This window comes from Schistocerca nitens, chromosome 6 (genome assembly GCF_023898315.1).
Source record: "Schistocerca nitens isolate TAMUIC-IGC-003100 chromosome 6, iqSchNite1.1, whole genome shotgun sequence".
NCBI classification, from domain to species: Eukaryota; Metazoa; Arthropoda; class Insecta; order Orthoptera; family Acrididae; genus Schistocerca; species Schistocerca nitens.
The window spans coordinates 50892791-50916248 of NC_064619.1; the positions used below are offsets into that span (position 1 = coordinate 50892791).

General features: G+C 36.1%; 1 protein-coding gene across 1 annotated transcript in view; it reads right to left on the reverse strand.

The window, feature by feature from the left end:
* The window catches only part of LOC126262895 (RNA polymerase II subunit A C-terminal domain phosphatase), an 86029-nt gene that overhangs the window by 36688 nt on the left and 25883 nt on the right, over window positions 1–23458 (reverse strand). Inside the window, exons 3-6 of the mRNA XM_049959790.1 lie at window positions 16685–16810; window positions 11853–12097; window positions 6591–6781; window positions 5694–6496 (exon numbers count right to left, since the gene is read on the reverse strand). Coding sequence (XP_049815747.1) covers window positions 5694–6496; window positions 6591–6781; window positions 11853–12097; window positions 16685–16810 — 1365 coding nt within the window. The remainder of the gene's footprint in view (window positions 1–5693; window positions 6497–6590; window positions 6782–11852; window positions 12098–16684; window positions 16811–23458) is intronic.

Sequence of the window (23458 nt, forward strand, 5' to 3'; positions counted from 1 at the left end):
TCCCCCAATCAACAAAAATTAGCTGCAAGTATTTTCATAGACCTTTCAAAAGTATTTGATAGCCTGGACCATAAAATTCCACTCAAAAAATTAGGAAGACGAGGTCTAGCACATAGCTGGTTGTGTTCCTACCTAAAAAAAACTGCAGGCAGAAGGTATCACTTCAGTGTGAGTTCAATACTATGAATGAACCAAGAAACAACTCTTTCTCTTCCAGCAAATTACCAATAAAATATGGTGTATCTCAGGGCTCAATCCTAGGAACGCTACTCTTCTTGAATATATGAGTCCTCAAAAAGACAGTCCTATTTGCTGATTACAACAATATTTTTCTCACTGGATCCTGTCCAAAAAACCTTGCAGTCAACAGCAGAAAGTTCTACGAAAACACTTTCAGAGTGATTCACCAAAAGCAAACTCAGTGTAAATAACGAAAAAATTGTATGTGTCAACCTCTGTTAACCTCCACCATCTAGCCAAATGTCTATTCGAGCAAGATTAAAAAATGATCTAGCAAATGTGACAAAATTTTTGGGTCTGTGGGTTCAGTGAGACTTAAAATGGGATACACATGTAAATAACTTGTCAAAGATACTCTCATCTGTGTGCTACCGCCTGATAATGAAAAACAACAGTACTTTGTGTTCTGAATGTTCCATGTTTATTCATTTATGAAACTACCTTGTTCATTAGGAACTATCTTTTGAAAACAGGCAAACTACTGCAGAACAAGAATGTACACAATTGCTGTAGCAGAGGGAAAATCAAATTCCAAAACAATGTCTTATCAGAGGACCATAATTAACTGTCAGTCTACACCATAAGATACCAGGGGAAATAAAAATTTCTTTGTAACCAATATTTAAAATGTATTTAAAAGCATTTCCAATAGAACACTGTTCCTATTCCACAAATTAATTTCCAAATGTGTAAAATAAATATTACTTTCCACAAACTTGTTACGCTGTTGTAACAGGCAGAGACGTGCTACTCCAACATGGCGTGTCCCCAGGTGGTGCATGGGGAGGGGCGGGGGGGTCCTCACTGGCTTGCCAGTGGACTTGAGTGAAATCAAACAGCTCTCGCAGACCAAACACAAACCCTCTGGATTAACATTCTGGTTGTATCTCGAGCAATCTTCAGAAAGTTCCACCACCCCAACCTTACAAATTTTATGGATTATGAGTGGAAAAGAAAACAAATTACCCCAGGAAGTAAACTCTCTCGACCTCAGGTCACAAGCAGGCATTTGGGATTCCGGGGAGCCTGCACTTTCTGCTCTTGTTTTATCGAAAGAACCTGAAAAACTTAAAGTCAAGAAGAAATATAATATAGGAACATTGAATATTAACTCACTGATTAAAACAGGAAAACATCAAGAAGTGACTCAAGCATTTTAACACCATAATATCCAAATTCTGGCACTGTAAGAAACTCGCTATATTGATAAAAATTCTTTTGAAATGGGCAATTACAGAATTTATAAAGGAAAACCAGCAGAGTATATCTTTGGCAAATGCCCCCTATTAGGTACAGCCTTTATTGTTAGAAGAAATATAAAGGAGTCCGTAACAAACTTCAGCTCTATGTTCAACAGGCTCTCAACATTGACGATCAAATGTAGAAACAAAATGTATATGCTAGTGAATGCTCATGCTCCAATACAAATATTGACAACAACAAAAATCCGAACAAAGTACAGACTTTCTGGGAAGAACTAGAAGATATGATTCAGAAGATTCCAAAGGAAAATGTCATCATCCTGCTCAGGGATTTTAATGCACAGCTCGGCAAGGAGAAGAAATACAAAAACATCATTGGAGAATACCCAGCACGTAAGAGGGCAAGCAACAATGGAATAAGACTTGTGGAACTCTGCCAAATTTTCAACCTCAAAATTATGACTACAAACTTGAAGAAACATCCCAAGAAGATGAAGACTTGCAAAGCACCAAATCAACTCCTTGAAGAGTTCCAAATTGACCACATAGCCATTTCTAGAAGAGAATTTATGACAATTCAAAATATTAAGGTACAGAAAGGAGCCAAAATAGATACGGATCACTTCTTGTTAAGTCTAACATTAAATTCATCCCAAATTCAGGAAGAAATAGTAATAAACCTATGAGAAAGCATTTTGAAACCAGGAATATCGAGGTAGATACTCAAAATTATTTCAAATCAAAATTGCAAGGTGAGACATGGGACGAAATGTAGTCTCAAATAATGAGAGCTGCAGAAGAATCTTTTCCCATCAAAACTAAACAGAAGAATATCTGGTGGAATCAAAAGAGAAATGAAGCTTTGGAAAACATACAAAAGCTTTGGCAAAAATGGAAATCGAATCTGACAGAAAACAATGTGGGAAGGTTCTGAGAAGGTAGAAAAATAGCCTCCCACTCAATCAGAAACGAAAAGAGACTGTATGAAAGAATATCCCTTCAACAAATACAGGTGTACTTCACTCAAAACAAATCCAATGCAACATTTTAGCACACTATTTCGAAGACCTTCTCAACTGTAAAGCGCCTCCAGAGAAACCGGAATTCAAAACTCCCTAAGAAATCCCTGCAAAACCACATCCACCAACTCTAAATGAAGTCCTGCATGCTATAAAATCCCTCAAGAACAACAAATCTTCTGATGAAGATGGAATCCTAGCAGAACTTTTGAAACTAGGTGAGGATAAAGTAGCACTACACCTCAGTACAATTATTAAGGAAATTTGAAGAACCATGAAGGATCCCAGAAGATTGGAGGACGGCACTTATACATCCACTTCACAAACAGAGTGACAGATCAGATGTAAACAATTACAGGGGGATTTCCCTTATATCCGTTCCATACAAGATCCTTTCCATGATATAAATAGGAGTGAACCAGTTCTCGATCCACAGATAGGATAATACCAAGGTGGATTTAGAAAAGAGAGGAGCTGTTCGGAGCACATTATTAACCTTAAAAACATAATTAGAACACGTGCTGGTCAACCACATGTTACGACGTTTACTGATTTTAGAAAAGCATATGACTCCATAGACAGATAAAGCCTCATTAGAACTCTGGAGGAATTTGGAATTGACAGAACAACTAGAGAGATAGTAAAGCAAAACTGACAGATATCAAGTCCAAAGTAATATTTCGAGGCAAGATTTTTGAACCTTTTAAAATCCAAACGGGTTTGAGACAAGGGGATGGACTCTCCCCAATTCTATTCAACATCACTTTGGAAAAGACTATGAGGGAGACACTGGAGGAATACACACAACAAAAAGTAAAGAGAATTTCTTTTGGAGTATCAGTTAAAGGCCTTACGATACATGCACTAGCTTTTGCAGATGATATTGCTCTCCTATCCACAAATATAGCAGATGCAATTAAACACACAGAAATCTTATCAAAGCATGCAGCTAAATTTGGTTTACAGATATCACATGAATAAACTACATTCATATCTAACAAATATAAGGAAATCAAAGAATTGCACACAACTGTTGGATGTATTGAAAGGGTCAAACACTTTCAATATTTGCGAGAAACAATAACGGATACTGGCACAGAAAAAGAAGCTGTCAAACTTCAAGAAGTTAAACTTAGGAGAGCACACATTTTAACACAGAAGCTTAACAACCATAAATGCCTATCTTGAAATGCAAAGTTATTACACTACAATACAGTGACGAGAACAGATGTTCAATATGCAGCAGAAACACTCTCCCTCAAGAACAAAGGACTAATAGATGAGCTCAAGAAGGAAAGAGTAATTCTGAGGAAGATTCTTGGTGGACACAAAAGAAATTGATGAAAAATGGGTACAGATGAGCAATGAGAACATCTACCAATTTATTAAACCAGTCACAATGGAAATGAGAAAGAGGAGGCTGGTGTTCTTTGGTCATCTGGTGAGAATGGATGTTGGCGGATTAACGAAGAAAATCTTCAATATAATTCAGCAGAGGAAAACACTCAACTCTTGGTTGCAAGGAATAAAGAAAGACCTCGATGAAATTGGACTTGCAGAAATGAACGCGATGAATAGGGACAAGTACAGAAAGGCAATAAATTAAATCAAGGTTTTTCAGGAGGCTCCAAAACCGAAGACCAACAGCAAACTAACAGCTGAACATCTGGCAAAAATGGCCGCAGGCAGAAAAGAAAGAAAAAGTGGACATGAAACAGAATTTGTAATGTGGTTCTTAGTTGGCCAATTCGTGTAAATAAATAATAATATTACTTTCAAACTGAATTGTAAGAATGGGTACTTAATTTTAATCTGACTCTTATTTTGCTCATAGCATACATTATTATATATTTATTTTGCTCTGTGCTTTAACAATTACTTACAAGCTTATGTTACACGATTATATGTCAGTCACTCAGTCAGTCAATCTCTCTCTCTCTCTCTCTCTCTCTCTCTCTCTCTCTCTCTCTCTCACACACACACACACACACACACACACACACACAGAGAGAGAGAGAGAGAGAGAGAGAGAGAGAGTCCTCACTTTCGTCTCTGGGCTTAACAAGATCTCAGTGACAAATCGATTTTCCATTTATGATTACTTTCCTACCACTACATCCCAAATCCCTACCACTACATCCCAAATCCTTTTGAACTGGAACATGACTAATCATAAGACATCAGCATAGGGACGTATTTACAATCTTTCACAAGAAAACTACATGAAGGAAGTAATTGCTGTAGATGTGACAAAGGCATATGCATAAGTTAAAAATATTTGAAAAGAACATTTGTGCTGTGCTGTTTAATATAGCAGGAACTTGCAACAGTTATAAACAGGATTGATGTGAAGGTATGGCTACTTTAGTGTAGTATCCGCATCCCTCGTACTGTGAATGGTGCAAATAAATCATTGTCGCTTACTGCTGGGTGATGGTCAATGTGCAACCATTAAAAAATTAATTAATTCAGTCTGTATTTGCAAAAGGAACTGATTTCTTACTTTTTTGTAAAATACATATTTTCTCACTTTCATTCCTTTTCTGAGGAAACCTGAAGACGATGTACCAAAATTCAATCATATGTTATAGTGTCTTGGTAGCAGCTATGTGCACTGTGGCATTCTCACACGGACTAGTATCATCAACAAAGTCAGCGTTATTCCAAACAATGTATGTTGAATTAAATACAGTCAGTCCAGCGATTTGAGTGATGGAAGTTAGTTGGTCACTGCATTGAGATTTACTACAAAACTTCAAGAATGTCCAGGACACCTAATGTTGTGTCAAGAAACTGACAGAAAATAAGTTACTTATACGGCATCAGAATCTGGTACAGTTAACAAAATCACAAATTAAAGACTTAAGAATTACCACTGAACTTACAATGGTGTATAGTACTCAAGTGAAGCTTATGAGTTACAAAAATGTGATTTGTATGTTTACATTTCTCCAGTGGCAATATTGGTTTGGAAGGGATTATACCTGCAGTCCTCACACCCCACCCCCACCCTCGGGGTTGCACAGATTAAGCTACGTCAAACAATTAATAATAGTTAAAAAGAGGTTAAAATTGCTAGTAATAATGGCTGCAAAAATGTCAGTACTTGAGATGCCTGTTGTTCTAGGAATATACTATAACTACACTATTTAACATACTCCTCATATGAAGAGTTTCTTGGAGATTGTGACCAAAACATTAAAAACCAAGCAAATATTTTTCTTGAAATTACCTGGTAGGCACGACTACGTTCCAGAGGTACATGTGTGGGAACAAGGCCACTAAAGACGAGATAAGTGCCTGCCAAGACTTTTCGGCGTACATAAGGAATCACATTTTTCAAGTCTGGCATTTCACCTGGAGATTCATCATACAGTTCATAAAAGGAGCGATGTATGGTCTTGAGTATCTCTTCAAGATATATCAAATAATCATCATCATCCTCCACTTCTGTTAGTTCATCATCTCCATTGGCACCTGCCGTACTATCAGGTTTCTCCTCTTCTTTGTCTGAAACACCTGATTTTTCAACAGCTTCCTCTTCTTTTTTTAATGGTTCTGCATTTGGCTGTTTATTTTCTCCCTCTTCGGCAGACCTGATATTTTTTTCTTCTTTCTTCAACTGTTTATCCACCCTTGACAAGTTCTTATATTTCTTTTGATCATTTTCTTTCTTCTGGTCTTGCTTGTTCTCTGCTTTCTCCTGCAAATCTGATGTAGAACTCAATCTGTTAGCCAATTCACATTCAGTTTCATTACCTAAGCTTGACTTTCCTGTAGTAATTTTACTTGCAGTTGCTTCTGTACATTCCATTTGAGAATTATTTACTGCAGGGCTACTTTTTTTATTAATGTGATTCTGTATACTTTCCTTCCCAGGCAGGGTATTTTGAAAACCATCTTTCTCTTCCTTGCTATCAGCTACTACACACGGTTTGTTCAAATTATTTTCTTCGCCTTCTACAAGCTTATTCGACTCTGAGGCAGAACCATTTCCTTTGCTGTCACTCTCCATTTCAGTTGCAGGTTTAGCACCTGCACAGAAAAAAAAAAAGAAAAAAAATCAGCTGACGGGAAATACAAATGCACGAAACAGTCTGTCATATGCTAAGAAACTATTGTTACCTACCTGATTTTTTAAAATCGTGGCCACTTTTATCATCATTTTCACATTTTGCTAGACCTGGAGGGGCATTTATATCCCCCGTGTGTTGGAAAAAGTGGTATGGTTTGACATGGATTAAATTAGGAGCAAAATTCCAAACATCTTCTCGGTCATCAATGATACACACCAAATTGTCCCCACAGGGAAAAAGTGCCCTGAAACATTGCGTCTTGCATCAATAAACTAGAAGGAGAGCTCAAAACACCAGTAACAGATTATAGCTAATTTGGTTCAGACTAATGAGCGAACACTGGACACAGACAAAAAGAACAGTGTCCATTATTATAATAACCTAATCAGAACATAATGTGACCCTCTGTCACCCAGTAATTACAGCAGAGAAGAAATTTGCAGCAATATTCAGAGCTCAACAAAATTTTTGCAGATACAGACAATGATTTTGTTTTCTATGTTTTGATGGAGTTTTGCCATTAATGTAATTTTAATTCTGAAAATATGAAAAATATAGAGCATGTACAGCAAAAAGAGATTTTCATTATTTACTCCATGCTGCAATATATTTATACATTACATTTTTCACATATCTTCTCTTTATGTTTTTAACAACCAGCAAAAATGTGTTAGGTGGCATGCCACTGTACAAATTTCTCCTCAGTCTACACTACATAAATTTCTTCTCAGCCCTCCCTCTTATCTTTTAATTTTTTAAAACTTTTTTGAGGGGGTTACAACTGTACATTAATTTTTCTGGAATGACATAATCACAAGTAGGTAGGTCAGATTAACAGGTCAAAAGGGAAATTGAGAACCTATATTTCTCAAAGGAAGTCACTGAGAATGAAAGAGATGTGTGCAGCTGCACTGTCATGATGAGGGTGCCAGCCTTTTTTATTATTCTGTCAACAAATTTGTCCATAAAATTTTCCTAAATACTGCTCAAAAAGAATCACTGAATAACTTCCACTGTATGTTTTTTATGATATTAAAACGTGAAATAAAAATAAATTGTCAGCATATTAGCACTGACTTTGTTTTGTTGCAAACTGGATGTGTTGTTTTCAGTCAAACAGGGAGTGACACACGTCACTGCAAAGACCACTATCGTGTTATGTACTCACAAGATATTAGCAATTATAAGTGCACGAGAAGTTTGGAACGTCTTTACTGTAGCTAGCAGCTTAGTGCACCGCTGATCATGACAGTTCCTTTGATTGCTATCTAAGCGAGGGAACAAACATATTTCAATTCCAAAGTACAACATTCACTCTGCAGTAGGGACCACATAATTATGAAATTTCCTACCACATTGAAATTGTAAGATAGAGTGAGACCCGGGCCCTTTCTTCAAAGTTAAGTCCAGCATTGCATGCAGAACAACTTATTTGACATTTGGAGAACAGAGAGAGAGAGAGAGAGAGAGAGAGAGAGAGAGAGAGAGAGAGAGAGAGAGGTGTTGGCAAAATAAAAGCTTTGAGTGTGGGCATAGGGTGGACAGCTCAGTATTAATCTGTGAGCAAACTTCAAAAGAGTGAAAATTCCACAGCAGAGTGAAATATTCATTCTGGAAACTCACTCTATGCTGTGGCGGCACCATTTCTATACAGTATTCTTTCTTCTGGGAGTGCTGGCCCAAAATTATATGTAGGAGAGCTTCTGTGAAGCATGAGACATCTACTGACAGTACTGAAGCTGTGAGGGTAGGTTTTGAATTGTGCCTGAGTAGCTCACAGCCACTAAGAACACTAACCATCAAAGGTAAGGCACCCAGTTTGAGTCCCAGTCCAGCACACAATTTTAATCTCTCGGAATGTTTTATCACTCAGTTTGTATTCATTCCATTTGTTAGAATGTACTGGCAGTACCCATAAGACAGTCAATCCTGCAATCATCATAATCATAGCTATCTTCCAAGCACCAAGTTCCTACTTGGTTTAAAGCCTATTCACTAAAAGCCTCCTTTAATTGAAATTTTTTTCTCCATTTGCAAAAAAAAACTTAACCAAGTCCTTTACTCATCCAAGCTGTAACAGCCACTTTAGGTCACTACCACATTCTGCAGTTACCACAATATATACCACCCCAAAATTTCTATATATTATTTCAACCACTCGCTATAACACTGAAATCAAACTAGTTCCTTTTGTTCCACTTGGATCATGTGCCCTGCTGTCTGCTATACAAAATGTGTATTTGGTATTTTATGTTTCTTCCAGTAAGAATAACCCCTGAAAGACACTCTTTTACATTTGTATAATGGGTAGCTACATTACCAAGTACCTGCTTTTTGTTGCTTTGTTAGTTTTCCCCTTTGTCCAGCTTGCTTCTTTTGTCTCCACTGAGTGTTATTCTCACCCTCTCTCTCTCTTCTGTTCTCATTCTCATAGTACAAGAAGAATCAAACATATATCTTAAGCTGGAACTGCAGTAATTAATGTTACTCAAATATGGGTTACTTCCTTTGAAGTTACTGCATAAATATTTGATACAGATGCTGTTCTAAAGCAGTTACTACCCAAACTACTTCCCTACAGACCCAGCCTATGAACTTCCAAACACTCCTACACACTCGACAATTGTGCCAACAGTCTGAACATACCATATTTACCCAAGTGTAATACGACCCTGGTTGCAAGACAACCCCATTTTTCTCAACAGGCTTCTTGAGATAAATTTATTTTTAACAAGTTCTGACTAATCAAAATTAGGAACTGTTTTATTGACAAAGTATCTTCCTACAAAGTTAACATTATACCTATTCTAAATTTATCAGACAATGGAAAATCCAGGATGGAATGTAACAATATTATGACAAGAAAAGTTGCTACTCACCATATAGCAGAGGCAACTGAAATTGCAGTCATGTGTGTGAGTTGCGTTTGTGTGTGTGTGTGTGTGTGTGTGTGTGTGTGTGTGTGTGTGTGTGTGTGTTTATTGTTGACAAAGGCTATAGGCCGAAAGCTTTAAGTGTGCTTTTGTTGTGCCTATCTGCGACTTAACATCTCCGCTATGTGTTGGGTAGCAACTTTCCTTCTCATAATATTATTGTAAATTTATGATGTTTATTGATTGCTACATTTTGGTAATAAAAGGAGAAACAGAATAAATGAAAAGAAATGGTTTTCATCAATCTGCGGACCGTTTTCTTTTCAACATTTTTCACTCACTAACCTTGTCATCCGAGGAACCACTACTTTTTAATCATCATCATTCTATTAGCATACCTGTAAAATTATATCTTCATGGTCACAAATATCTGGCTGTATCTTCCGAATATGTTGCAAGTTTTGAAGTTGTGGTGACTGTGGGACCAGACAACATAGCTGTTTTTATCTGAATACATTTCAGATTTCGCTTCTTGCTGACATGAGGATGGTGCGATGACTCTTACTTCCAAACTTATCATCCACTCACTGCTTTCTCATTGTCTATGTAGAACAAGCTGCTGACACAGCCCCTTTCGTTACCTTCATACGTCAGTGAGTGTCAACAATATTGCAGCACTTGATTAAGCTACTGGCCCCTATCTAGACTTTTACTGTCTCCTGCAGGAATGAATACTACTGCTGAGTATCTGTCAACTTTCAAGTCAATTCAATTCTGAGTACAAATGGATTCATACGACCTTCAGTTTAAATGTGGTAGGCGTTCTTAAATCACCAAAGTATGCGGTATATGTTCCCAAGGTTGGCAACATGACATAATTTGCTGCCTGCTCGCTATTCCCATACTCTCACTCATCAAGGTCTCAGTCAAAGTGGTATCACTGTTCCCCCTCCAACCCATCCGCAGTGCTGTGCTTGAGTGAGTGCAAAACGAACTGCAATATCTTTTAGCATGCAAATCATATGTAACAATATAAACTAATACATAAATAAAACATCACAATTACATTTCAGTCCAATGTTTGAACTTTCACTCATCCCATGATCTACTAACTTCTCTTGATACTACCTGTATGAGGGATCTTGCCACAGTAATTCATTCTCATGACAAAGTCATTTTAATACACTTTATTTCATTTATAAGACATTTCACTCTGGATTAATTTTTTTTCTTGTTTCATCTTAATATTGCCATTTATTGCCAATTAAAAGCTGGTAAAGTTTTTACCCAGTATTCTAATACATGAATAGCTACCAAATTTCTCATTTGCAACTCACTTAGTAAATCAATACGGTCTCTCGTAATCAAATAAAGTAATGATCAGGGTTCAGAATCAACTAATGTTTCTTCAAAGATAACATTTCCATTTTTGAATGTCACCTTTACTTAAAATCCAGCATTAATGTTTGTACATGGTATCCATACATATATGGGAACTTTTATTGCAAACCTGTTCAAACACAAAAAGAGTCTGTAAGGTAATAGAATTTAATGCCACTTCCTCTGTTGTTTCACAAAATTGTCAAATTTTAAGCACAGTAATAGATTGTTGTTGTGGCTATTCATCGTTTCTCAGATACCCCTTGCATATGATACCTTGCATTAGTGCTGCGCGAGTCAAATGTTGCACGACTGTTCGAGCAATGTTGATACTGTACTGTATTAAGCAGTTCTGTCCTCACGAATTCTTCAAAATAAATCTGCCTGTGACTCATACATCTCTATTAAACAACATAAAATTGTTAACCTCGGCAGCAATAATTTAATCTGAGAATATAAGACAATACTGTATTTTTTTAATGATATATCTGGGAAAAAACCTCATCTTATAATTGTGTGAACTGTAGATCTCTCAATAATATGATTACTAACCACATGCATTTGTGACTGGAAATTACCAAGTCCTATAGACCACTGCTCCACGTACGAATTGGAAAAAAAACTGAGTATTCAGCATCTATCAAATGAATTTTCCATGACAAGAGCAACAAGAACATTAGTGTATTTCAGAACTTACAGATAAATAATTCAATAATTTGTAGTCAGATCTGTTGCTTGAGGTACACACAAGATTAGACAAACTAGCCGAGAACAATTTCTTAGACATTGATCATAATAATCATACATTTATAGCATGAATTATGAAATATATCACATAATATATTAAGTTAATATTCCTTCACTGTTTGGCATACCACCCTCATGTCCGTAAACATTAAGTTAACTTTGACATCAATCTTCAGAGAATTGGAATTAATGATGCTCTTGTTCAGTTCTGGTTTCAAAGTATTCCACACTACTGTTTGAACAAAGGGCACAAAAGCTTATAGTAGAAAAAGCTTATAATATAAAACAAAAATAGCAATGTATGTCACAAATTACTTAAGATTTGCTGTCTTCGTATTAGAACTGAAGCATTCATCACGGGAAAGAATGCGATGTGAAAAGTATTTTCCATCTGGATCGAGAAATGTGGCAATCGTATGTGCATAGTTGCGAGCACCAAATGTACAAATATGTAATTCGTAATACTGTGTTATTTCACTTAAGAACTTCTGGGTGCCAGGTCTTATACGAGTGTGATACCAAGGAGACACTGATCCATACAGCTGAAAGTGATAAATATCCTGCAACAAAAGAAATAATTTTACGTTAGCCTTGACCACATACTAAAATTACAATAATAATAATACACAAAATAAATTTTGTCATGCCAGAGCATTAGGGAAAACAAAATACTGAATGGCTCTAAATGGCTCTGAGCACTATTGGACTTAACATCTGAGGTCAACAGTCCCCTAGTACTTAGAACTACTTAAACCTAACTAACCTAAGGACATCACACACATCCATGCCCGAGGCAGGATTCAAACCTGCGACCGTAGTAGTCGCGCGGGTCCGGACTGAAGCGCCTCGAACCGCTCGGCCACCGCGGCCGGCAAAATACTGAATGACTGGCATCAAAATGGAAACACACACACACACACACACACACACACACACACACACACACACACAGACACAGACGTATAATGAGACAGTGGTCTTTACAGATGATATTGAAGATTTCTGTTAATAATAATTTGTAAAATCTTCTGTAAGATTACAACAATTCACAAATGATAGAACAGTAAGTTAAACCACGCCAATAATTTTAGGCAGAAAATCTATAAACTTTATCACTCGCTGCATAGTACCATAGCATTTCTTTCTTTCTCAAACATGTACTGTTGACTGTAGTGTAGAAACAGTGGAAATTACAAACTAAATGAATAAATTGAAGACAGAATAAAGCTGCCATTTTTACATACTTCTGAAACTGGAAAAACGCCAATATGTGTATGAAATAGCAAGCATTCAAGTCCCCAATATGTTTCTTACAAGTAAGTTGGCTGAGCAACAACAATTACAATTTTTTTATGTGCTTGTCCACTATACAGGATTTCCACACTTTGTGATGTGTGGTAGTCAACCATCAAAGCATATTTTTTCTTCTTCTTCCAATCAGGCTTTTCCATACTCTCTGTATGTGATCTAACAGAGTAATTAATGGAGAGTAAAGTCTGTTACATGCAGAATACAAATGAATGAAAAAGTATACAAGTTTGGTTACTCCCTTTAACTTGTTAGTGGAGAAAATTTCAATAACATCTACACCATCAAAGTTATTATCTGTTGTTAACCAAATGGTGAAAAGGGCTTAGTTTCAGAATGTGAAGTCAAGTGAAATGTAAATCTTGTAAATATAAATAAAACAATGGGAACACCAGGTTGGAATATCAACAACTTAAGGAAAAGATAGATTGCTACTTTTCGTAAAGATGAGTGCAGACAGGCACAATTAAAAAATATTTACACATTAGCTTTTGGCCGCTGCCTTCATCAGAAAAAGAAAGACAATCACACGTCATTCATTCACACAAACAAGCACACATCACACAAACACAACACATGACTGCCAACTCCAGCAGGTCAGAGCAGAATGTTATCTTTTCCTTAGATTCTAAATATGAATAAAACATATGAACATGAACCATCAAACTGCTGTGCCACTACACTATTTCAGAGTAGAACCTCGTGACTAACTGGTCAGTACATCTATTATGGAGGAGCCTTGGATTCATACTGAATGACATTTGGTTAGCCTCTGGTTGATTACATGTTCTTACGTATGTCTTGGATTCATACTGAATGACATTTGGTTAGCCTCTGGTTGATTACATGTTCTTATGTATGTCTTTGAATGTGCTCGAGGCACGAGTCTATTACTCTCTCATTTGTTGGACACTCTCCTTCAAATCCAAGGAAAAACCTACAAATGTTTGACATTAAACTGCAAGCCAACTTTCTTTAATAACGAAACTCGTTTAATTTTATTCACACAGCTGATCTTTTCATTAAGTGACAATGTGAAGAGAAAAATGTTGTCGCTTGAGTATTATCAAAAGGAATGAACAGTTTGTCTTTATTTATTACCTAAATAATTTCTAGCTGTTCAATATTCTCATGATTTTCAAGGTTTTGTAAATGCTAAACTACTACTTTAACAGGAAAACGGCAACACTTAAATTTATCCCATTATATGGAAATGTTTGAGGTCTACGGTTGTATTGTAAATTTGTTAAATAATTTCTACTGCTTCAATCACTTTTTACTATAGACCAATTAAAAGTACTTATAGTTGATGTCTGACACTTGCAACTAAGGTGTTGCCAAGTCAGCTCGCAGACACACTAACATGGAAAGTTGCTTCACAAATGCTGTTAGTGTGTAACGTGAAGAAACATTGAAAATCGCCGCCGTGAGGTATGTCGGAAATACGAGATGCCCTGTCAACAGCTGATTTTGAGTGACCAATGGTTGAACTGCACATTTTGTAGCCCTGAATTCAAACTCATGTTCTAAGCTAACAACATCCTCCTTAGGTGCAATTCAAGAAAATGGCTATCAACAATATAAGGTGGAACTAAAATCCTGGTCACTTTGTTCACAGCAATCATCAGTTTCAGTGCTAAAAGCAAACTGTAATTTCTTTCTGTCATTGGTTACATGAAACTAATCTCACAATGGCTTCATGACATGCTGCATTACCAACTGATGAACACTCCTGGTTGGCACTCAGTCACAGATTATAGGCAACACAGGAAAAGTCCAAATGAAAAAAGAATGACAGGAAGATAAATAAGAACAAAGTCAATGCAATGATAAAAAATGATGCAACAAAGAATTAGAAATAAAAGAAATTATGTATGAGTCAGTTAATTTAATAATAATAATAATAATAATAATAGATCACATAACATCAACAGATACGAAGAAAGTAAATTGGAAAAAGAAAACACTTCATGGCAAGCACCCGTATCATCTAACACAGCCACACATCGATCAAGACACATCCAACACATGGCTAAGAAAAGGCAGTATATACAGTGAGACAGAAGGATTCATGATTGCAATACAGGATCAAACAATAAACAGCTACAGCAAGCATATTATTAAAGATCCCAATACCACAACAGATAAATGCAGACTTTGTAAACAACAAATAGAAACAGTAGATCACATCACAAGCGGATGTACAATACTAGCAAATACAGAATACCCCAGAAGACATGACAATGTCGCAAAAATAATACATCAACAGCTTGCCTTACAACATAAACTTTTAAAACAAGTTCCTACATACAAGTATGCACCGCAAAATGTACTGGAGAATGATGAATACAAATTATACTGGAACAGAACCATTATAACAGATAAAACAACGCCACATAACAAACCTGAAATCATACTCACCAATAAAAAGAAGAAATTAACACAACTAATCAAAATATCCATACCCAATACAACAAATATACAAAAGAAAACAGGAGAAAAAGTTGAAAAATACATCCAACTGGCTGAGGAAGTCAAAGACATGTGGCATCAGGATAAAGTTGACATCATACCAATTATACTATCAACTACAGGAGTCATACCACACAATATCCACCAGTACATCAATGCAATACAGCTACATCCAAACATATATATACAACTACAGAAATCCGTAATTATTGATACTTGTTCAATTACCCGAAAGTTCCTAAATGCAATATAACACATACCGTACAGTTAATAGGAAGTGACGCTTGATCAAGGTCCGTGTCACTTTCCATTCTTAACCAGACTTAACGTCTGAGAAAGTAAAGAAATAATAATAATAATACAACTCTTTTGGGTAGATTTACAAATTAAAAAAGTATGATGCATTTGCATCACATCACAACGTAAAGCACATATATTTATGAATCTACTGACCCAGTCACAATGATAAATTGCATCATTTAAAAAATTCGGCTTCAAAATTGTCAAGATTATCTAATGTACACCAATCTCTGTGATTATAATTACCTGTATAAATGACGTTTAATCGTGTCTTTGTGGAAGTATCCAGTAGTGTTTGATTAGTGCTGTGTATGAAACTTGTGTATTTCATTAGCATTGTTTATTTTGTGTGTGTGTGTGATGAAATAAAATTGCGAGACTCGTGATCTGGGATCCAAACACATAAGGAAAGAATGCCAGAAAAGGAATTAGACGTGAATGACCAGTTGTTGTGGCAGTTTGGTAATGGTGAACGGTTCGGGAGTGATGTTTAGTGCTAAGGTTGGAGGAAACCAACTCCAACGCATGAAGTGTCAACCATCCAATAATTTTAATCAGACTTTAATACTTAATTAGCATGACATGTTTCAGTACCTGTGTCTTGCTTGTTAAGTATTAGAATTAGAAGAAAGGAACTTAAGCACTAGAAATTATTTCATAAAGACAGCATCAGCTATACTATTATGAGCAAAGTACAGTTTCATCACTGTGTTTGCCCATGACACATTCCTAGATGTAGCACCTGCATGCCAGTTTGCTGTGGTACTTACTACATAAGACTGAATTACTTAAACAGTTATTGGTTACATACATTTCTTTGCATCCAAAACATAATAGCAAAAAAGCTAAATAAAAATAATGCATCAAGATTATTGGAGGAATCTATTCTTGCATGAAGTTTTAATTAACTGTGATGAAACTGTTTCAAACTTCATGGTTACTGCTTTAGTGCAGTTTGGCCACACATTTTTACAATAACAATAGCAAATCAAACAATTTTATAAATCTCCCTTAACATATATACAACACAAAGTGATAAAAGACTTTCTAAGTGATAAAAGACTTGCCTTTATGTTTGGTGGAATATTATCATTTGTAGTATGGATCAGAGTCTGATCCAAGTCAACCAACAACACCAACCTCCGTTCCTTAAGAAGCCTCTCTTCATCAGCTTTTCCAAGAATTTCTGCTTGCTGTACGGAAATACAAAAAAGGATAAAGTTGACTGATATGACACATTTCACTGAAAAAGTGTAAATTTTAGCAAGTTGATTGTAACATAGCCTTTATATATACAAGAGGTTTGAAGCAAATTGAGAATTTAATCCCATCACAGAATTAGTTTTCCAGTCACAATACGGTAACTTCTAAATGCTATTGCACTGCTTAAGTAAGTATAAAACAGTTATCAAATAATATATGGAAAATCATTTGGTAAGTGACTTACAGAGCAGGAATTCTGGGGAAGTGTACAAACTGTGTGCAAGTGTAAGTATATGACTGAAGCAAGGGATCTGAAATTTAACATGTACTGACATTTCACAAAGTTTTGCGTAGGAAATCACTGAAACAATTAGCAGAACATGATTGAGGAAAAAAAATAAAAAATAAAAATAAAATAAAAAAAATTTCAAGTTGTTTACAACAGGAAATCCAAATACTGTGCTGTGTCAACTACTTGGTGTGATTTCTACGACTGGAAATGCTGCATATGAAGCAAATTTTAAAGTGTGCATAGGGTGTCTGCAATAAATTACAATAGCTTCACTGCCATAAATTGCTCAAGTCGCTTCAACAATTCTTTTCTTCTTTGGAATGATACAATCAGTTTTTTGGAACTGGAATTTTTGACTAAACATACAAAGCTTTTAAACAGCTAGTTGTTATGATACTTTTAAGACATGATCTTTATTTAATATTCAAATATTCAACCGCAGTTACAAAGCTGGACCTTCACTGCCATTGTTTTTACTCACAAGAGAGACTATCCAAACCACGTGCAACAAAACCCACCAACCTAGTCATACGTTATACACAGTTTTTACTCTGTATATCAAACAGCATCAAGTGCCTCCTTCACCAGATTTTCATTCTTCATGTGCTTACAACTATTCACTTCCTTCAGCCTTTTAGCAGCAATTTTCAATTTTCTACCACTGCTTCACCTACAGGAAATTAGCGTAATATAGCAGCTTTGGGGTTTGTAGAAGAGTAGACGATACACAATATTTAGTGTATTACTTGACACTGAATCTTTTATTGTGTTATATTACTTTTGGGTTTATTCCTTTCACAATTATTATTCATTATCTAGCAGTATTTGGAATAGCTGAATGTCCTGAAAATAAAAAGTTACTTACACTAATTCATTTACAAAATTATGACACTTTGGAATTTTAACATACACACTGCCATTCTGTTAAAACAACAATTTATGACCCAGAAAGATGACAATTCAGTTATGTACTATGGTTTTGCAAAAATAAGAAATAAAAGGTTAAAAAAAAAAGACAATGTGCAATGTTATGACTAATTACTGAAACTGTTAATGCCAGCAGCTAATAATCTTTAACACAGTTCGTAAGGCAGTTGGCTGTACCAAATAATGTAATTTTAACATTGAAGCCTCTGTAAATGACATTAATTAAAATAACTAGCACTTTAGCATCAATCTGCATATTTGAACAGTAATTTTTCAAAATTAATACTTCACGTAATTTTTCATTCTAGCTTTACAAAAATTACATTTTTTATGAAGAGGTAAATGCAAGTGCAAGTTGTTGTTATTAGCATAGTTATGGGTTAGATATTTGTTGTAGATCATGCTGCACTGAAATGTGGCAGAATGGATTTAAATTAATCGGCAAATTGGAATCGGTGAGTGTGTAAAATTGTGAATTTATCTGCTGCATCTCGGAGAGGAGGGAGGGGGTAATTGGAAGATGTATACAAATACTGACGGGTTATTATTTTATGATCAAGGGGCCTGGACCTATTTATTCTACATGGAAGATAGGCATTATTGTTATTTTTGCACTGCTGAGATAATTTTCCAAAATTTTTTAGGTGGTGTTGTATTCTAGAATAGTATCTCACCTTAGCAACAATAATATCCTCAAGTATATCACAGTTTGGGTTTCAGGAGGGTTGCTCTACTAAGAATGCCATTTATATGTTCACTCACCAGATTTTACAAGCATTAAATAATAAAATAGTGTCAGTTGGTATTTTCTGCAACTTATCTAAGGCATTTGACTGTGTGAATCACAGTATTTTCCTAGACAAATTGAAGTTTTGTGGGATTGATGGCATAGCCAATGAATGGATAATGTCATCTCTATCCAAAGGAATGCAGAAAGTTGTACTTAGTGATACACCCAATATAGTCTGAAGACATAATTCTGGCTGGGAAGAAATAACATATGGCATTTTCCATGACTATCTTAGGTCCACTATTGTTCGTCATATATGTAAAGAACCGTCCATATTTATTATTTATTTACATATTTTACGCCCACATTGGAGCACTTTATTCAATCCGTATACATTTAAGTTTTAATACAAGTTGTAGATTTGGCTTTCCTCTCTGCTCCCAAAATTTCTTCATCCTTTCTGACCTGGCTGTCCTTTCTTCATCAGTTATGGTGTATTTTTTGTGTGTTTAAATGTCTTTACTTTAAATCTCGTGTCACTGTTTTTCAGGATCTTCTCTTCTCTGCCTTCAATGTGCTGCATTGTCAAGCCTAACTCATCTAAATAATCTTGAACTTCTTTGAACCAGATGTTCTTGGTCTCTTCCAAAATTAGGTGAACAGTTGTTTCAGTAGCCTGGTTTCTGGTAGTCTGGATATGTGGCAGAAAAAAGCAACCCTCATTTTCCAAATTGTGTCAATTATTGACTCAGTTTCTTGGTATGCAACTTCATTAAGCAATGGTAGCAACTGTCCCTCTACTTGGTATTTTTTGTTTATAATTGTTCTAAGGATTCTTCTGTCTGCCTCCTGTAGTTTGTCTGTGGTTGATCTGATGTTCATCTTGAACAGTGTTCCACTAGCATAGGTTGCTTCAGGTTTAATAGCAGAGTGGCAGTGTCCGAGTTTTGCATTTATCAAGAGCCATTTCTACTTGTATGTTGGCCAGGTGAAGCGTTGAGCTTGTTTCAGTTTAGTTGTTCTGCTTTCTACTGACATTTTCTTGTTTGAATTCCAACTTATAGCCTCCCCAAGATATTTGAATTTATTTACAATTTTAATTTGTTTGTTATCATTCATTGTAATTGCTGGTGTTTCAACCATGAAGGATAGCATCATTTCTGTCTTTTCAAATGAGATCTGTAGTCCGACTTTTGCTGTTATTTTTTTGAGTTTTTCAATTTGATGTTTAGCCTCTTCCACGCTATTTGCAAGCAGCGCTAGATCATCTGCAAAGGCCAGGCATTTGAGCTTGATATTTCTGCCAATCTTGATGTTTGGTTGGCATTTCTTATTCCACTCTCGCATGACTTTCTCCAGTGCACAGTTAAATAGTAGTGGTGAGAGACCATCCCCCAGTTGAAGTCCCGTCCGGATTTAAAATGACCCAGATAGTTCCCCTCTGAATTTAACTTTTGATTTAGTATTCTTAAGGGAGAGTCCAATAAGATTAACGAGTTTCAGGTGCAATCCAAATTCCATGAGGATTTTAAGTAATGACTCACGATGGATACTGTCATATGCTTTCTTGAAGTCAACAAAAGTGGTGACCAACTTTTTGTTTCTCACTCTTTGAAGTTTCATGATACACTTAAGGCTGATAATCTGATCTGGACAGTTTCTTCCAGGATGAAATCCTCCTTGATATTCTCCAAGTTCTTTGTTGAGTTGTTCCTGAATTCTTGTAAAGATAATTCTTGACAAGATCTTATATGTGACATCAAGCAACGAAATCCCCCCCCCCCCTTCCCTGATTGTTGTTTGCATCCGATCTATCACCCCTTTTGTGTACTGGGTGGATTATAGCTGTATTACACTCTTCTGGCATTTTTTTCAGAATTCCAGATGTCTACTATGTGCTTATGGAGGTTCTGAAGTGTTTATTTATTTGTATTCTTCTAGAGCTCTGCGGCCAGTTGATTCTCCCCTGCTGCTTTGTAGTTCTTGAGCCACCTAGTTGCTTCGATCACTTCACTGAGATCTGGTGGTGTAATCTTCTGTGGATGTGTTTTGTTTTTTGGATGTGGTTCGAAATCTAGGTATTGTTTTGGTTCCTCGGAATTTAGTAATTCTCTGAAGTGATCAGCTAGAATGTTGGCATTTTTCTATCATGAGTGTAGGAAGAGTATACTTTGACTGATATTTTCTGAATGTCCTATAATAGTTTGTTTGAATGATTCCTCTGTGAAGTTTAGGGTTCCTTTTTGATGGCCTCTTTTGATTCTACAGATTTCCTTGGCGGTTTGTCTTCTGGCAAAGGTTAGCTCTTCTTGAGATTTTTCAGTTTTCTTTTGCTGGTCATTCAGCCATGCTATATCTTCAATGTAATATACAACAAACATAATTAGTTCCTTTTGCAGATGACACCAATACTGTAATCAATCCAAGTATAAATGCAGAAACAGACAAACTGGTAATAATTTTCTTCAAAGTATCATTGGCTAGTTTTCTGCAAATGGTCTCATCCTCAATTTTAAAAAAGACACAACATATCCAGTTCTGCACATCTGGGGGTACTACACCAATGATAAGTGCAACACATGGGGAGGAAATAATAAATAGGATGGAAACTTCAAAATTCTTATGTGTCCATATTGATGAGAATTTAAACTGGGAAAAGCATATTTTGGAACTCCTAAAACAACTTAGTTCAGCCAAATTTTCACTTAGAATCATAGCAAACCTTGGAGAGAGATAAATCAGCAAGTTGACACATTTTGCATATTGTCATTCAATTATGTCATATGGAATAATGTTCTGGGGTAATTCATGCTTAAGAAATAAAGTCTTTATTGCGTAAAAATGTGCTGTAAGAAAATATGTGGTGCTCATGCACAGTCATGTTGTAGACATATGCTTAAGGAGTTGGGGATTCTGACTGCAGCTTCACAGTATAATTATTCCCTCATGACCTTTGTTGTAAATAATCCACTATGGTTCAAAAGGAACAATGATGTACATAATTACAACACCAGAAGGAAAAATGACATTCATTACTCCACATCATGGTAATCTTTAGTACAAAAAGGGGTGCACAATGCTGCAGTTAAAATTTTTGATCACTTACCCAGTGATATAAAATGTCTGACAGATAGAAAACTAAAATTTGAAAACAAACTGAGAAAGTTTCTCCTTGACAATTGCTGCTATTTCACAGAAGAATTTCTATTGCTGTACTGTATAAAAGGTTGTGGGTAGGACTTACTAACTCATAACAACTGTAAACATTTTTTCCTTTTCAGTGGAAAAAAAGACTTAGAAATGTTCAGAATGTAACTACATGTACAATTTAATTTGCAATGGAAATGTTAAATGACTCATTCCACATAATTATGATCTAGCGTGTAAAACGATCTATGTAACATGAAACTAACTAATGACATCCAGTTAACTGACAGTATGTAGTGTTATGACTTGGGTTGATGTACCAATTACATCAATTTACACAGATAATTTTCTGTTAAACAATTGGGTAGTTTTGTTACACTAGTAATCACAAATGAGCACTCTTACTAATAAGTTAATATGAACCGAAACTGGCTAACGGGCCTTATAAGAGACCAAACATATTATATAAGCGGTGACAGCAATCTTCTAGAGAACTCATATACAAACTATTTATTGCATTAGAATTTCGGATCCTGTCGAAGGCAAAACATACAGTGATTGCTGATGCACTCAACAGTTCACTGCTTCATCTTCTACACTTTAAACATTACGCATTTCCCTGATGTAGCATTCATTTTATGCAGACTACTTCTCCCTCCAGATTTACACCAGCTGATTTTTGGAGACGTTCTGTAACTACTCTTTATGTTAACACATTCACTACATTTTGCTCTGTTTTCATGAACTTTACTTACGAATTAATTCATTCCTCATGGAGAGAGAGAGAGAGAGAGAGAGAGAGAGAGAGAGGGGGGGGGGGGTCAGACTATTCCTTGGAACTAAGTTAACTTGGTGGGAGGAACTGATGGCAAAGAAGTGTTTCCACTGTAGGTATAGAGAGAAGGAGAGAAGGTTTTAGATGAGTCCAGTGAGCTAAGCTTGGGTGTGGGGGTGAAGATGAGGTCTTTGAATAGGGCTGAAACTTCTGTAAGATTAAAGTTTTTGATGGACAGATTGACAACAGTGTTTTGAGTCTGTTTAGGTTCTGGGTTTCATGGAATATTGCGAGGGAGTTCTGGAGGATGTGGAAAATTGAAAAGGTCAGTAAGGGGTCCACAGGGGATTTCCTTATGCATCTTACCCATTACATCTCGTTGGAGGGGAAGAAATATAAACAAATATGTGGCACAGTCATTGACATCTGATAGCAGCCTCTCATGCCAAACTGTTTACGGAACATCAGAGGAAACCTTCCTATCCTCTCAAAACTACAAACACACTGGTGGTGATATCTTCATGATATGCACCAGAGCCAAGGTATCCTATCCTTATTCCTCCGCAATCTCATTCTCTCTCCCATCCACTTCACCTGGGACCACCTCAGCCCAATATGACACCCTCCTGAATGTTGAGCTCCACCTCTCAAATGGATCCACCCATACCTCTGTTCATATCAAGCCCATTAACCATCACCAGTACCTGCACTTCGATAACTGTCACCCCTTCGACACCAAAAAATTACTACAATTTGGCCTGGCTACA